The sequence below is a fragment of the Lycorma delicatula genome, chromosome 13 (assembly GCF_047948215.1).
Source record: "Lycorma delicatula isolate Av1 chromosome 13, ASM4794821v1, whole genome shotgun sequence".
NCBI classification, from domain to species: domain Eukaryota; kingdom Metazoa; phylum Arthropoda; class Insecta; order Hemiptera; family Fulgoridae; genus Lycorma; species Lycorma delicatula.
Genome location: NC_134467.1, coordinates 19,186,158 through 19,204,616, shown reverse-complemented (window position 1 = coordinate 19,204,616; position 18,459 = coordinate 19,186,158). Strand labels below are relative to the sequence as shown.

At 26.8% G+C, this 18,459-nt stretch overlaps 1 protein-coding gene across 1 annotated transcript in view; it reads right to left on the bottom strand.

Annotated features, from left to right (window-relative positions):
* Positions 1-4,508: 4,508 nt before the first annotated feature.
* Positions 4,509-18,459, bottom strand: part of DCX-EMAP (Doublecortin-domain-containing echinoderm-microtubule-associated protein) — a 197,633-nt gene continuing 183,682 nt past the window's right edge. The window contains exons 19-21 of the mRNA XM_075381299.1: positions 17,855-17,950; positions 6,163-6,277; positions 4,509-4,662 (exon numbers count right to left, since the gene is read on the bottom strand). Coding sequence (XP_075237414.1) covers positions 4,509-4,662; positions 6,163-6,277; positions 17,855-17,950 — 365 coding nt within the window. The remainder of the gene's footprint in view (positions 4,663-6,162; positions 6,278-17,854; positions 17,951-18,459) is intronic.

Sequence of the window (18,459 nt, the reverse complement as noted above, 5' to 3'; positions counted from 1 at the left end):
AAAATTTATTTCTTATCATTGCATTATCCACCAGGAAGTTTTATGCGCAAAAGTTTGATCACGTCATGAAAGTTGTAACTCATGTGATGAACTATATCAGATCATATTCTATACATCATTGATTGTTTTGAATATTTTCAAAATATCTTCATGCAGATATAAGGTGGCTTACTAGGGATAAAACACTGGAACAATTCTGCATCTGCTAGATGAAAAAGAGAATTTTTGAAAACATCTCCCGAACCACATTATCACAAACTTGATGATATACTATGGCTACCAGTTTTACATTTTCTGGCAGATATCACCTCAAAATTAAACGAGTTAAATCTCGAATTGCAAGGGAAATTTTGTAATATTTTACATATGATAAATGTTATAATTGCATTTCTAAAGAAAGTGAAGTTATGGATTTCACATTTAAACAGATATTCCCTTTCACACTTTCAAAATTTCAAATCAATTCTAGAAAAGTAAATGACTGCGAGTCTGATCTCTTTTATCTTATGCCAAGCATCTTGAAACTCTTGTGTTTGAATTTGACAACAGATTTAGCCAGTTTTCAGTACCTGAACCAGTGATATTGACAATAATCCATTCGCTTCTGTTGACATTAGTGAACTTGGAAATAGGGTGTGTAAAATATTCGGAAAGCATAAAACTGAAGAATTAGATATGGAAATTTTAAGTTTTTAAAAAGACCTTTCTTTAAAATCCTCATACATAATATGTCACAATATATGGACTTCGGTAGACAGAGAAAATCACCGCATTCTCCTTAGTGTTGCACTGAAAATGTTTTCATGCTTTGATTCAACATGTATCTTTGTGAAGTTGCATTTTCAAAAATAAACATCATCAAAAACAAGTACCGATCCTGACTGACAGACCTCCCACCTTGATGACGCATTAAGAGCAGCTTGTTCCAGCTACGCACCAAATTTTCCTCAACTTGCAGCAAGTATGCAGTGTCAAAATTTCACATTAATTATGTGTTTTCGTCTTATTTATAATTATTGATTTTGTTAGTAGCAGCAGTAGTGTGAAGATGAAATGAATCCTGGTGCCCAACAACCTTTGCAATCATTCAGATGTGCTCTTAGTTGGAAAAAGGTTGGACAGCGCTAGGTTAAGCTTGACAAATTTGCTAAAGTAAAGTTTTCTCTAAATCTAACTACCTCTTCAAAAGGAAAATTTCCCAAAAAAACTTTAGTTTTATAACAGAGGAGGTCTACAATTTAAAAAAATTTAGAACATTGATAGCTCATTTTATAAAAATATAAACTTTCAACAGTTTTTTGAAAAATATTTAAAATGTAGGAAAACAGAGCAAAGGAATAAAAAGTTTAATCTTAGGAGGTGGGGTTGAATGTTTAAAAAAAAATTATTTATATATGCATCATAAGTAACAAACTTGCTTTAATACAATTTTTTTAAATATACCTGAAGAAGATCAAAATTTGTTTTTTGTGATTTCTTCCACCCCCTTAACAAATTTCGAAGAAAAATTATGATAAATGCAATCCATATATAGAAATATTTTAGCTAAATTTGAAAAAAAATCAGTTGGATCAATCCTGAAATACAAGGTCAAAAGCAGTATGATACAAACACATCCATTTGCGTTTTGGTCTAGACCATTCATTCTCAAAAAGGACAATAACGCCCTCTTGTGGGCACTGGAAGCCTTCGGGAGGGGATGGTAAAGGCCCACAGAAAATTGGGGGGGTTTAGGTTGTCTAGGATGGTGATGGCTAATTAAAAAGGCAAAAATTAATGTTTTCCTAATATCAACTAAAATTAAATATCTGCTATACTAGTACAAAAGATTAAAATTAATCTATATTTTATGATTAAAAATGATTGTATTTAAACTACATTACTTTTGCAACCAAGAGACTTGGAGAGATGAATAAAAAAAAAATTAAACCTTGAATACAAATTTCAAAAATTATCAAATTGAAAAAAGAAAATCAGGAAGAAGAAAAGTTTGAAAAATGTTAATTTTTTTCTTCCTGTTTACCGAAGCGTTTGTTTAAGTTTAGCTTACTGTTAAAGCTTAAGACTTTAGCTTTAATTAATTTTTTTGTATGTCTCTGTAAAATTTTTCTGAACCAAAATATTCTACTTTAAAGAGTAAAAGGTCGCTTTTGTCTATAATGCAGCATATCTCCAGATCTAAGCAACATTTTGATACTAATAAATATGGTAATTAAAGGGTTTTGATCTACTTTTAATGAAAAATTGTGAGGTCTTTAATGCAGCGTTGCAGTTTTTAGCTTTTATTTATTTTGTGCTGAGATATTGAAATCCTTAAAGATTGGCACTGCAACATGTATTAACTGCTCTCATGTATTAACCCAAGATCATGTGTCAGTCTTGTTACCCGAGATCATTAGACTGTAACATGATCTATTTTATTTATTTTGCACAAAATGAAAAAAATCCAAAAACTGCAATGTTTTTGACCTAACAGTTTGTCATTAAAACTAAATCAAACCCCTTTAATTTTCATATTTATTTGTATCAATAAGTTTAAAAATGTTGGGGGCGCTAGAAAATATTTGATTCTCAATAATGGGCAGAAGGTTGAGAATCAAGGATCTAGAGGAACTAGTTTGACCTGAACCCTTAAATATAAAGGTTTTCAGAAATGCAGATACCCCATTTTTGACATGATCACCATATTTCATCCCCTTCAATATAACTATTCTAGCTAGCTATATATTCACCGGAAAGTAAAAAGTATTTGTAATTTTATTTGTAAAAAAACAAATACAATTGACAAAAACGTAATGATGTCAGTCAAATAATCCAAATGAAAAGTGAACTTATTAGCTTATATAAGTTCACTTATAAGAATTTTTTCCCAAGCTTTTTTGTTTGTGAATATTAGTGGTGAAAATGTCAAAAGCTACTAATTAATTAGAAAACGGAATTACCTATTTATTAAGTATAACCATTTAAAAACTAATTTCATAATATTTTTAATTATTGTTTACATTATTAATTTGTACTCCTTTTTCAATCTGGTAACAGACAGAAATAAAATTATCAACTTAAAAAAAAAACCTGTCACTAAAATCATCAGCTAATACAAAAAAAAAAATAACAGGATCAAATAACTGATGATGGCTGCAAATGTAGCTAAAACAATTAAAAAATTAATGTTTTAAATTTTATAATAAATAAAAAAATCTCTGTAGTAGAGTAGTAGCATCTCAGCCTTTAATCTGAAAGGTCTTGGGTTCAAAAGCAGATCTGGTATGGCTACAAAGTTTTAATTTTATATTCCCATAAATTATAATCTTAAAATTTATATTTTTTATATATCCATAGACATGATTGCAATTATTAATCTACAAAAAAAAAATTATTTATAATTACTTTTACTAGATGTTCTGTATCTACTGACAGTAAATGATTGTTATATATAATTATAAAGATTAATTATTGCAGGAATTTATACATTATTTACATAGTAATTTGAATTACACTTATCTAATTAACTTCATATAATGCAATTTCATTTTTTTTTATGTAATAAAATATAAATAATATATACAATCTTTTAATGAACAATATATATTTATATGTATAGATATATTTCAAAATATTATTATATTTACATAATTGTAATAATGTCTGTAATTACATAAACAAGTATAGCTAATTTATATTTGATTATATGCAATATTTTGATTAAATTTAAAAAAAAAGAAAAATTAAGATGTATTTTTGAAAATAAACAACTGTAGGCAATAAGTTGTTAGTCACACCTGAAAATGATATAACAATCTTAAAGAATAAAAAAAAATATCACATGGCTTACTAGAGAAAATGAGAAATGAAATTGTTTCTATATGCTTTTTTTCACACAGCCAAATGTATGTTTGCATATCTACCTACTGATATGTAGGTATTTTCCTGCCATTAACATAGTGTGTCGTTACCCCCCTCCACTCTTTAGCGAACAACAACAACAAAACATAAGTTACTTTCTGGATATTCCTTGTATAAACTCCGATCAGAATGTTCAAGGCCTATAAAAAAAAAATCTATCATTACGTATAATATTCCAACTGAAGTTATATATATAATTCTTATATAGCTTAAGGAATAAAATAAGTAAAACCTTCTTTTATTTTAAATCATAGGTGCTTCCATGAAATTCTTCAGCAATCAACCTGTTAATACTGGAATATTCCAAACACTACCCACTTTAATAAAATGTTTCACACTAACTTAAATTAATAAAAAAAAATTCAAAACATCATTAAATTCCAAGAATAATAAAATTATTTTTAATATTACCCAATAAAATAAGCTTTTTTGTGTTATTATTTAATTATAATACTCTTTTTAATTATAATAAATTTCAAAATCACTTTGTACTTACAAAAAATATATATAAATAAATATATTTTTTTTAAAGATTATATATATATATATATATATATAATATTAAAGTTCATTCACAGTTTATTTTGAATCATTCAATTTTAATTTTAATCATCAACGACTTCCCATAGCATAGCAGTAGCATCAGAACCTCCAACAGTAACTACATTTCTATCATTGAATAAAAATCTTGCGCATGATATTTGCATGCTGTATACTTTTTCTTCATGATATTCTGCTTTTGGACTTACGCAAGGATATCTAAAAAAAGTTAAAAACAAAATGTTAATGATAAAACATTATCAACACTGTATAAATCTTCAATTTACCATAGCAACTTATTTCAGTAATTATAATTTATTAAAAGTATGAAAAATTATATAAAATAATACTTTAGAATTTTCAATACATGAATTAAAAAAGAAAGTCTTGTACTGCGGGAAATCTTATGTGTCTAAGGTCGAAGAAATTGATCTTAAATATGATATGAAAATCACATTATCACAAAATAAAATTCATTACATATAATGATGGACTAAAATATTTATTGCGGCAACAAAGGCTTTTTTTTGTGTGCAAGCATTCATAACTGGTAAAAATAGTAAGATATAAAAAAAGAACTTGGAAATCCATCTCTTCTGTTTAAAACTGTAAATAATATTTAGAAAAATTATATTCCTATGTTAAGATAAATTATTATAAAATATACAGCGTTCATGATATCAAAATATGACAGTTTGTTTTCTATACAACAATGTGTATTTATGTATGCAAAAGTAATATAATTACAGTTCAATGCGCTGTTATTGAACAGGGTATATCAACAAATTTTGTTGAAAATTTAATTTTTAGAGTAATTAATGATGCTTGAAAAAGCGTATGATGATGAAATCCCATTGAAAAAAGCCAAGTTCATATCTGACACAAGCATTTTCATGAAAGTTATGTTACAAATGACCAATGTTTATAGTGGGTTTCTATATACTGTAATAAATTAATTAAGTAATTGTGTTCTCTGCTACACAGAGAAGGGAAGCTACCGTAGAACTCTTTAAAATGATCTGAAAATGACTATTTATCAAAATGTTTAAAAAGTAAATGTTAGCACAGTAGATTTAAATTTTCTCGAGAGCATTTAACATTTCTCTCCTGATTTAAAACCAGTGGGTTTTAACTATTTGAAATCAATATAAATGTGCATCCTTTAGTGATATTTTATCATTAATAAAGTAAAGAAATGGAAGGAAGTGATTGGTTCTAGCAATATTTCTAAAACCTTTACTTACCAGTACAAATGTCAACATATATATATTATCACAATAAAATAGTTTTAGAGGAAATTAAACAAAAAACATTTTTCATATAAGAAAATATACCAATATTTATTAAGTTATATTGTATACACAGTTTGCTTTGACTAAAATTGTTTGAACCACAGTTTCATTTACAAAACTGTCATGCGAACTGTTCTATCTGTGAAAACACTTTGCTTCGTTGCTTTTTTCTACAAAATTGTGGAGAAAAGAAATACTGAATAATCTTTTGCAGTAAACTCCACAGTTTCAAAGCTAAAGCACAAAAAATATTAAAGCAAATCTTTCAAAGTTTTATTATGACATTACTTTCCAAATTTACTTGAAATATGGTCATAATTTTTCCACAAAATGCAGTTCTTAATTGAATTATTTACAAAATAATCAATTATCAATAGAGTTTGTTATTGAAACAAACAATTTAAAATATAAAAAGAAAAATAATTACCTGAAGAATCTAATATATCCTTCACTATCACCAGTTACGACTAAGTCATGTGCTGCTGAACGATTTACAGTTGTAATTAATGATGTGGATGGATAATATCGATTATTCCATATACCTAAAAATTGAAATATAAAATAATACATATTAATTAAAATATTTAAACTACAGTGTTTTCTGGTAATGCTGCTCTCCTTATCTTTTTCTCATGAAAATCTACTTCTATGAGAAAAATCTTTCTTTACAAAATCTAATTTTTAGTAATTTTACGGTAAGATATAAGAAAAAGCAGGCAAATTCGATGCAACTAGCATTATGGCAAAGCCCTTGGTAAACATTATTATCTGCTAAAATTATTGATATAATATATATTGGACTTTTTGCCTGACTGATAAAAGCGCATAAATCTCCTAGATGTAATGAATTATGTAAAATTTTGAGATAAAGGAGTCATGGTGAGTGCCTTTCCTCATTCCCTTGACTAATTGTAACTAAAATTAAAATTAGGTTTATTATCTCCCAACCCTAATGAAATAGTCCAAATAATTTAATGGAATCACATAAATATAATTACACCTTGTCATTAGTACAGGAACATAATTTTGAGTTCAGAAACTACAAAAAATAAAAGTTAGTTTTTCTCTGTATCTCCATCTGCCTGCCCCCTTGACTAATTAAAACCAAAATTAAATTGCATTAATGATCCATATAATGAATTTGGCTATCTAGTCTGGAGATTTAGAGCAAAAACATGCTGACATACATATATAATAATACATATATATATATATATATATGTACATATATGTATATTATATGTACATATACATATATGTACATATATATGTATATTATGTACATAAAGCATTCTGGAAATTTTCATTGCTAAAATCATGTTTTTCTGTTAGAGGGAGATGTGAAACAAACCTTGTTTTTCACAAATCTTGAAATTTTTGCAAATATCAAAAGGTTTGCAAAAACCCTAGACTTGGAAAATTTGACCTGACTAGCATACTTTTCCTTATTTGTATAATGCTACTGCACAAAATTAACAACATATTTGAGAAAGTAAAGATTATACGATTAAAGAATACTGGGAAAATGCTTAGAATACGGAAACAGAGAATGAGAATGTAATTATCAACTTCTTATTAGCACAAATAAATAATTATAATAAATTGAAAGGCACATGGAAAACCCCACCATCTTTAATAAAAGTTCTTATGTTGTCATAGGTGGATACAGGCAATAAATAATGAACCAGTAGAAGAAATATTAAAAGTTTAAGATTCAAGAAAAACATAGGCTGAAGATGCTGGTATGATATCAGTGAAGAAAATAATATTTCTTCACTTTGAATAGAAATAAAGTAAGGGAAACATCAGTTTAATGAAAATAAAACAACTTAATAAAAAGTCATATTTGTCAAAGTGAACTGTAAAAATGTCAATAGACCCAAACAAATAACTAGTATTAATCGAGTGAATACTTTTTCAAATTTCAAACATAACTTTATTTTTACTAGATCTATTTGTTCATTTATAATGTAATACTATATTATAGCATTAGTAAATGCTAAAATACTATTTTTCTATTAATTGTTTAAAAAACCCATCTGTAAACAGGATAGACATGGTTTAGACGAAGAATCTAGTGAAAAATAGGAAGAATGTCCTGAAAATAAAAATAATGAAACGAAGATGGATTTTTGAAAACTACTTGTTAAAACAAGAAGCGCTTCCATCTCTTCAGGAAAAAGACTTTAAGATTGATCAGGAATATAGATATAATATCGATGTTATTATTGATAAACTGAAGTCAAAGTTTAATAATATTAGAAAAAAATATGAGCGTGAAAAAGCAGTTAAAGAAAAACTAAAATTAGAAATTCGTGAATTAAAATGCTTTCAATTTTCAAACAAATATATTATATATGAACTCGACAAAAAAAACTGTTATTTACAAGAAATTATAGCATCACTAAAGTACCATTCATCTAAACTCAATAAAACAATTATTCAACAAAATGAGACAATTCAAAAGTTAAAATCTAAATTAGATGAAACTAATATAAAATTACTAAAATTTGTTGAAGATATTACTTGTAAAACAGAGTCAGGAGATTCAAACTCTCAATTGTCATTCGATGATAAAAAATTTATAGAACTTTGTGTACAGGAAATTGTAGAACCTGATGTAACGGAAAATGTAGTACCTGATATAACGGAAAATGTAGACCCTGGTGAAACGAAAAATGCATTACTTGGTGAAACGAAAAATGCATTACTTGGTGAAACGGAAAATGCATTACTTGGTGAAAAAGAAAATGTAGAACTTGGTGTAATGGAAAAAATAGAACTTGGTGAAACAGAAAATGTAGAACTTGGTGTAATGGAAAATGTAGGACTTGGTGTAATGCAAAATTTAGAATTTCGTGTAATGGAATATGTAGAACCTGGTGTAATGGAATACGTAGAACGTGGTGAAATGGAAGAACAGCTGGATGAAACATATGATGAAAATTATGATTCAAAATCTGCATTTTTATATAATAAAAACAGAATGGCCAAATTAGAAAAAATTATTATAAATTATGAAAATAAAGTGAAAATTTTAAACGCTCAGATTTCTTTAGATAAAATGAGAATTGAGGAGCTTAGTGCAGTCGATAACTTGTACAGCATTTCGGTCAATTATTTAAAAATTATTGAAGAACGTAATATGCTAAAAAATGAAAATGAATTGCTTAAACAAAATCTACAATTACTGCAGACGAAGCACTATGAAGCATTAAAGAAAAGCGAGATTGAATTTAAAGAGCTTCAACACAGCAGACAAGAAATACAAGTAATTTATAATAAAGCTGTAAATGAATGGAAAATGCTACAGAAGAGGGAGAGCCATACAAAAATGAGAACTGAAACTTATTTTGAAAATCAATTGAAACAAATTAAGGAACAAATGAAAACTTATGATGAAATAAAAAAGAAAAATAATTATGAATTAGAGAAGTCAATACTGATTAAAAAGAAGATATTAAAAAACAAAGGAAAAATGGAAATAATTGATAATCTTCTAACTAAAGATGATCTTCAATTAAAACGTAAACTACAAAATTTGGCACTTTTTAATTTCTGGTCGCCACAATATTTTAAACCGGACAACAGAAGATCAATTTCTGTTAGTTGTATCCAGTTATACAATAAATCTATGCTTCGTGATGTGCATAATCAAGTTCAACCAGTACGTAAATCGAATTCAATTTCTTGTTTGAACAATGACTGTGCTCACATTAGACTTGACAATTATTCGTCAACCAGTGTAGGGAAAAGAGTCCCAAGCGAAGATGGAATAAGAGAATTATTTCGCAGTAATAATCATTATTATTATTCAGTTGATTCACTGGTAGATGAATATAATAATAATAATAATAATCATAATAATAATAACAGCAACAATAATAATAATAATAATAATAACAACAACAACAACAATAATAACAGCAACAACAACAATAATAATAATAATAATAATAATAGTAACAACAATAATAAAAATAATAGCAACAACAATAATAATAATAAAAATGATATTATTAATAATAATGATAATGGTAATGATAAAAATAATAATAATGATAATGATGATAATAATAAAAATAATAATAATAATAATAATAATAATGATAATAAAAATGTTGAAAATAATTATGATAATAATAAAAATAATAGTAATAATAAAACAAACTTTAAAAGGCTCAACGAATCGAAGAGTTATAATTTAGAAAATAGTTCAACCATCTCAACACATAATAAATATAAAAATAAATTAAATAAAAATTCTTCAAACGATAATTCATTCAGGACCAGAAAAAGAAAGACTTGGTGTTTTTATATCCCGTTTGGTAACATGAATGGAAAGAAATGATCTTACATTATTTATATACTGCTCTTTCCAGGATCTGCATATGTAACTGTAAATTAACAGTAGAATAAATTAATACTATAAATCTATTAAAACTGATTAAAAGTAGATCTTCAAAAAGTATATATAAATTATTTCTCTGAAATCTTAAATTTGTAATAAATGTGTTTAAGGAACTAATTGATCTTTCCTAGATAGAAAGTAATTTTAAATTAACAGTGGGCAATTGTATAGCATTCCTGAAATAATTATTTTTTAATCAAATAATGATATAATATACTCTTGGTGCATAATAAAATTTTTTTGTAATTGAAGTAAGTTTTTATTGAGAGTATATTTTGCAATAATTACACTAATCAACAGAAAAAACTTTTTGTTTTATATCTGGAATCATACATGGTGATTTTTACTAATTTTGAAGTGCTGAATTCAAAACTGTTATCAGAATTTGTGGAATATGTCGCGTTTTTTTTAGATACATACAATTTATCTACCAATAAATAAACAATCACTGTGAAATCAATATTTGAAAAAAATTATTTGTGTATTCATTTAAAATTTGGTTAATCCAACTAAATCTTTATTTATTCAAACACAGATAAATTGAAATAACATTAATACAATTTTAAAATAACAGTTTTTGTTTGTCAGTATGACTTTTACCATTCTCAATTAATGATAAATGCTTTACATTTTCTTCACCAGTCACAAAGTTCTGCTGTAATGGCTAGTTCTTTACTTTGTAATGACGACTATCCCAAAGACAAAGAAAACATTTCATAAACAAACCTTGAAAACCAAGAAATAACGCAACAACTTTCAGATCACTGCACACATACGCTCTTTGTAATTTATTGCTTCTAATATCGATACCATTTATTTCTTTCGTGTCAATTGCATGAACTAATCGAATAGATGGCTGTTTGTTACCATTATGCAATAAAACTGCTTCCATCCTAATTTTAGAAGAGTAAATAAAAAGACACATTCTTCAGGAATATGCTGAATTCCAAGCTCTTTCATCAGGTCATCAACATCAGTACAAACGTACAATGAAGTTTTCATAGTAAAATAAGTTGAAAGAGTTTTATTTCATGTACTGAACGTAATATCTTTTGTTTTATCTACTAAAAGATTCCACTTTTGCAGTCTAGACACCAGAAGTCAACTTGCTGCTTCGATGGATTAGATGGTGGTACAGGTAACTTCTCTCCACGTGGTACCAGCTTTAGAGCTGAGGATATATTGCATATTTTATGAACTTTCTATTTTTGAATGAAAATCCAAATATATTTGTCATACAAAAGTAGCAGTTGAAGTAGTCCTTAGGTTCACACCAAACCATCAGTACAGCAAACGGTATGACTCTGTTGTTTCCCTTTCAACCATTCAGTTAGTTACCGAGCATGATATGCAAATAACATGAGGCACCCAGATATTATCTTGATCCCAAAGTGCACAATCAAAACAAATAACAAAACTTGTCTGGCTGTTAAAACATTCATGAACTTTTGAAGAAGCCATGTAGCAAAACACTAATAAATCTGACCTATGGAGACCTACGAGACCGATCCATCTGCCCAAAAAATTTGCACTATCATATTTGAATAACATTTGCCCTTTTTTATCAAGATCTAAATCTTCTAGCAGAAATCACAATTTATTTTGTAAAAAAATTTTGTACACAATACCAGAAAGGTAACTTTGAAAAATAAATGGTCTTATTAACTAGTCCCCAATTAAACCATGCCTTTATCGAAAATTGGGTTTGAAAGTTTGACTCTTTAATTGCATTCAGATTTTCAGTTGACTGGACATTTTGCAGCCTGGCCCATTCCATTAGTAAAATCGTAAACAAAAACAATATTTGCACATATTCTTGATTTGAATGGTCACACCATTCAAATGGTGTGACCACCATTTGAACAAATGGCTTTATACAAATCATAAAAAGCGTACGTACCCGACACAAAATACACATAAGAGACTAGTTATGATTAATAAGAGACTAGTTATGATTAATAATAAATTAATTGTTGAACAGCATACAATAACTTTGATTCAAATTTTTTTTCTGAAAAGAACAGTGTTGCCAATTTTAGGTTTTCAATAAACTTAAAAAGTTTCAATATAGTATTCTTGAAATTCTGTTTTTGTAGAATGTTTTAAAACTTTTTTGTAACTATTGTATACTAAATTTGTTTCTTATTAACTGTCTTTTTTAAACAAACAAATGAATGGATTACAAAAATTTCCACAATAAGTCATTTCATTTATTTTTCGTTTTGATTCTTCTAAAGTAAAATTTGATTTTTCAAAACGTTAATTTGATTTTTACTGGACTTATTTACATCACAATTTCTAATTCCTTGTACAAAGTAAAGTATTGTGATAGTGAAAAGTTTCGGTTTCAGATTTCAACGGAAATACACATTTTGACCATCCCTGAATCAATTTTGACTAGTTTTGGCATTGACATCTGTATATATATATATATATATGTATGTATCTCGCATAATTCAAAAACAATTAGTCATAGTATATTGAAATTTTGGATTTAAGGCTGTTGTAACATCAAGTTGTGCACCTCGTCTTTTGACTGCAATTGACTGAACCCAAAAGTGTGCAAAAAAACCCAAAATCTTTAGAAACTTTAGGACGTAAGAAACTGCAGTAATATGACCTCATTGAGAGCTTTTCAACAACATATCATGTGGTATTTATTTTCATTGATTCCAGAGTTATAGCCAAATAACATTTTAATTAATGAATTACTTGGATCTATAAAGGAAGGCGCATCACATTGGCTTGAATCAGACTTCATCTCTTTTTTATTTTTTAACTTCTTTTTTAATTTATTTTTTAAACATTTTTTTTTTAATTAAATATATTGATTTATTAATAATTATTATTAAGCTATGATTGTAAAAAAAGTTTTACAATAAATAATTATTAGAACAATAAAAAAAAAGTAAATGAAAAAAAATCAAAAGTTATTATTTTTTTTTTGTCTTCAGTCATTTGACTGGTTTGATGCAGCTCTCCAAATTCCCTATCTAGTGCTAGTCGTTTCATTTCAGTATACCTTCTACATCCTACATCCCTAACAATTTGTTTTACATATTCTAAACGTGGCCTGCCTACACAATTTTTTCCTTCTACCTGTCCTTCCAATATTAAAGCGACTATTCCAGGATGACTTATGTGGCCTATAAGTCTGTCTCTTCTTTTAACTATATTTTTCCAAATGCTTCTTTCTTCATCTATTTGCCGCAATACCTCTTCATTTGTCATTTTACCCACCAATCTGATTTTTAACATTCTCCTATAGCACCACATTTCAAAAGCTTCTAATCTTTTCTTCTCAGATACTCCGATTGTCCAAGTTTCACTTCCATATAAAGCGACACTCCAAACATATACTTTCAAAAATCTTTTCGTGACATTTAAATTAATTTTTGATGTAAACAAATTATATTTCTTACTGAAGGCTCGTTTAGCTTGTGCTATTCGGCATTTTATATCGCTCCTGCTTCGTCCATCTTTAGTAATTCTACTTCCCAAATAACAAAATTCTTCTACCTCCATAATCTTTTCTCCTCCTATTTTCACATTCAGTTGTCCATCTTTGTTATTTCTACTACATTTCATTACTTTTGTTTTGTTCTTGTTTATTTTCATGCGATAGTTCTTGCGTAGGACTTCATCTATGCCGTTCATTGTTTCTTCTAAATCCTTTTTACTCTCGGCTAGAATTACTATATCATCAGCAAATCGTAGCATCCTTATCTTTTCACCTTGTACTGTTACTCCGAATCTAAATTATTCTTTAACATCATTAAATGCTAGTTCCATGTAAAGATTAAAAAGTAATGGAGATAGGGAACATCCTTGTCGGACTCCCTTTCTTATTACGGCTTCTTTCTTATGTTCTTCAATTATTACAAAAGTTATTAGTGAAATAAAATTTTATGTACTTTTAAAAATGTGAATAAGTAATTTAATAGGCATTATTACATATGTGTATATGAAACATATTTGGTGAAACACCTGATTATTTAATATTAATTAAAAATTATAATTTAGAATGTTATTATTTTTGGATTTTGTAGTTTAATTTTAATTATTCTGGAATTGCTGTTTAATTTTATCTATATTAATGTTTACTACAGAGCGACTGAAAAAAAGATCCTCACAAAAACAATATATGCCTGATCTTTAATAAATTACAAAAAATTGTTCTTTTTCAGTTCATTACTCCTCTCTGAAATTGTCGGACAAAATTCTCTCTAAGTCAGAGTTGATCATCATTTTGTTTATTTACTTTTTGTTGCCAATCGTTTAATCGCTCTTTGGTTTGATATAATTCTTCTGATCTTAATTTGTGTACACATTTCCTAATTTTCAAATTTTCTCTCTTTATATTCATCATCCTCTCTTAATCTTTTTATTTTTCCCTTGGTCTTCTTTTCTCGTAGAGTAAATTTCTATTGCAGTACTCGTTCGATGCACTTCATCGTGCTATTTAATTAATTATTAACATATACGGAAAATGATGTTAAAAGTTAGTTATTTACAGTTAATTTATGCCAACTGTAATAAAGTTAATTGTATAAATAAAGTTCACGTTTGATTTATTAATAATTATTAACCTCTGATTGTCAAAAAAAATTTACGATAAATTAGAATTCATTAAGTTATTAATGAAATAAAATTTTATGTGCTTTTCATTTTTAAAAAAATGTATATATGATGTAATTTAATAGTTGTACAAGGAAATCCATTTAGTGTCCACTTCAGATTTTTTGAATAAAATTTTCTTTTGTAAATAAATTTTATTCATTTGCTAGTCACTTAACAAAGTTAAAAACCATAGGAAACAATTTTCCCCCCTCAATTTCCTGAAAATTTCAGTTCATTTTACTGGGGGAGCTGAATTTTGGGCAAAATCTCTGGTTAGCTGTAATTTTATAATGAAGCATTTCCAGCTCTATGTTTATATAAACTTTTATTTATTATTTTGATGAAAGGAATAAACAAAGAAAAACTCTTGTAAATAAATAAAAACAAAACACATTTGTGACACACAAATTCCACACAATAACTAACCAGTTATTCAAAATTGAATCTGTTACATAAAACACTTAAGAGCGTATTTCCTAACCTCATGCTCAGTCCCAGCAAAGCATTCAAATTTTCATCATTTTAAATATGGTGATAACTTACATTCATCTGACAGATAATGTTTTTATCAATTTATAATTCTCTAAAGAATTCTACGTTTTTGTAAAAAAAAAACATTAAATTTTCTTCATTATACAAGAAGAAATAGAATTTGTTAGGGTCCTATTAAAATAATTCATCTAGAATAAATTAAACTCCATTGATTTTATATATCCTGTCTTTCAAAGTAAATAAGATGTAACACAAATAATAAGTGAATATTAACAGTGAATCTCGCAGTAGTCGATCAAGTACCTTTGACTCTAGATTCTTTTTTTTACTGACTTTTACTCAAGATTTGAACCTATTCCACAGCTTCCATACTCACCAGATTTCTCTGTCTGTGATTTTCTTTTCTTTCACTAATTAAAGAGTGGTATAAGAGTATTCACGTCACCATGGATAATGAACTGAAGGATATAGTAAATTTTGTTTTTTTTATCTGTATTTCAATATAATTATTTAAAAGTATTATAAAATTCTACATAAGAAATTAAAAAAATAAATCTTAGGATGGATTGCAGTTTACTAATTTTAAATATGGATAGACTGTTAATGTGTTTAATTTGTAAAAAAAAAAAAAAAAATTGTATTTGCATATATAGTGTTGTCATTTAGTGAAATTTCTGAATATTTTCATAATTCTTGTATCATTCATTAATTTTTATTATGCCTATGTATATCTGAAATTACTACCTCTTGAAGCTAATTCCATAAGTTTTCATTAAATTAATTTTCAAGATACAAAAACAGGCTATCAGATATTTATTTATTTTTGATAAATATGAATCATGTAAGTCAATATTTAGTTAATTAAAAATTGTAACATATCTACGTGTTATGTTTATGGTTGTGGAATCTTTGTTTAAAAGAAGTCGCTTTACAGATAAAAAAAAAAAAATTGTATAACAATTTTTAAATAATACTGTTGCTACTATTTATATAATTGACTGACTTAAGAATTGATGTATCTCTGACATGAAAACAAAGGTAACTTACAAAATTATTACAGTAACAACAAAACCTACACCACAGTTGCTCCAAGATACGGTCATGAATGAAAAAATGTTAAAAGGTTTTTATTGTTATGTGCTAAACACTTAAAAAAAATTTATTTGATGGTAATACAATGTTTGAGATTAAGAAAACACACTGGAGAGTAACAAACAATTTATGAAACATTGTGCCATGACAATACATCAGCATACATTTGATGGGTTTCTGATGGAAATACAATTACAGTTCTTATATTTGTAATATACTGTTCTAATATTGTAATGTACAATCATAATAGTTGAAAAACAGTTGTAAAAGTAATCTACTAATATTAATCGCAAATTACTTCCAGAAATCAGTAGTCAATCGCAAGCACACCAACTCACTGAAATGATACCTTCATTCTGTTCACCGTAGAAACTGGATATAAAATGAATCATTACTTTCAAAATATAAAAAATCAACCAATATATTAAGAGCTTACATGTGACAACTATACGAAAACCTGGATCAGATAATGTAAAGCAACTAGTTAAAAACACAATATTATATGAAATATTGTACGGCATAGAACAGTATGTAAATCTGCAAATCCTAAATTCAACTCTGCAGGAGTTTTTATTTAACAATAATAAAAAGCTAGCAAAGAATTTGATGACTTTTCCCAGCCACTTCTATTTTGTGTAGCTTAAATCTTTAATTTTAATTAATCCCTTTAAGTAATGAAGAAATATAATATATTATATATTATGATATATTATAATATATATTATATTATATATTATGATATATAATATAATTTTTTTAATAATGAAAATAAAAGAAATAGAGTAAAAAAACAAAAAAAAAAAAAAACAGTTTTTAGAGGTGGAAAATAAACTTTAAGAAATTTTCTACAAATATTAATATATATGACTGTTAAACAAAGTTTTCTCTAAATATAAAATACTTTTTTCAATAAAATTGAAAAAAATTCCAGCAGCATTTTTGGGTCTGGGGTCTTCTATATAACTTTAAAAAAATGTATGACATTGCTTGATAATTCTATACAAACAGTATAAACATTCAAAAAAATTTTGAAAAACATAAATCATTTCGATTTTTCAAAATTTTCAAAAAATTTGATGAAAATTTGAAAAAAATTTTTTTATTAATTTTGAAAAAAAATGAAATAATACGATCAAATTATATATATAGAATATTTGAGCTAAATTTGAAGAAAATCAATTTGTCAATCCTGAAATACATGGCCAAACAGTGTGAAACACACATGTAAATACACACACATGTTTTTAAATAGTACTAGTTGAACCTAAAAAATTTACAAAAAAAAGCTGATTTCATTTTTCAGTCGCCATACTTTCCCCTTTAGTAGCTATTTTAGTTATATTCCGCAGGAAAGTGAAATGTAACTTATTGAAATGTACAAAAAAAATGTTGTACGAGATCTACAGATTAATCAAAAAGCATAAATCCAATAACAATTCCCACATTGATGTCTTACAACACGGTAAGCATTGGTGATAATGCTAATAAAAGATATGGTTCTTACCAGCTATGAGATAGCCAAGAAGACAGGTCTGTGAATACCATTTTGTATCCTTCATGGTGACAGGACTCTTTTCAATAGATAAATTCCTTATATCCCCTAAAAAAGAAGAAAACAAAAAAACTTAACATAAATTAACGCATAAATAAATAGAAAATTTTACAAACTACAAGGTGTGTAAAAACAGGATCACACTAATCCTAGGTAAAAAAAAAATCAAGTTTTATTTGCAACATTTTTTGATCTGAGAACTTTTTAAACATATCATTGAAAAATGAATACTAAAATGAAAAGAGGGTTAAAGGGCAATTTTCAGTCAATTTTGATCAGAGAGTGTTGCTCCAAAAACTGCAATGTCAAGAATTTCATATATATATATTTTTTTATTTTTTTAAATACAGAGTGATTCAAAGAAACGGGAAATTAAAAAAATTAACGTTAATGAAACATTTTTTTTAGAAAATTAATTTTATTTCATGTAATTGTACAAATGTTGCCATTTTAGGATACATACATTTTAGTTTATTTTTTAAAGATGACATCTTGCAGGTGACCTCCTCTTCTACAAACACTCACAAAGTTTCTTCGTTAAATTGTTCATGGTTTGA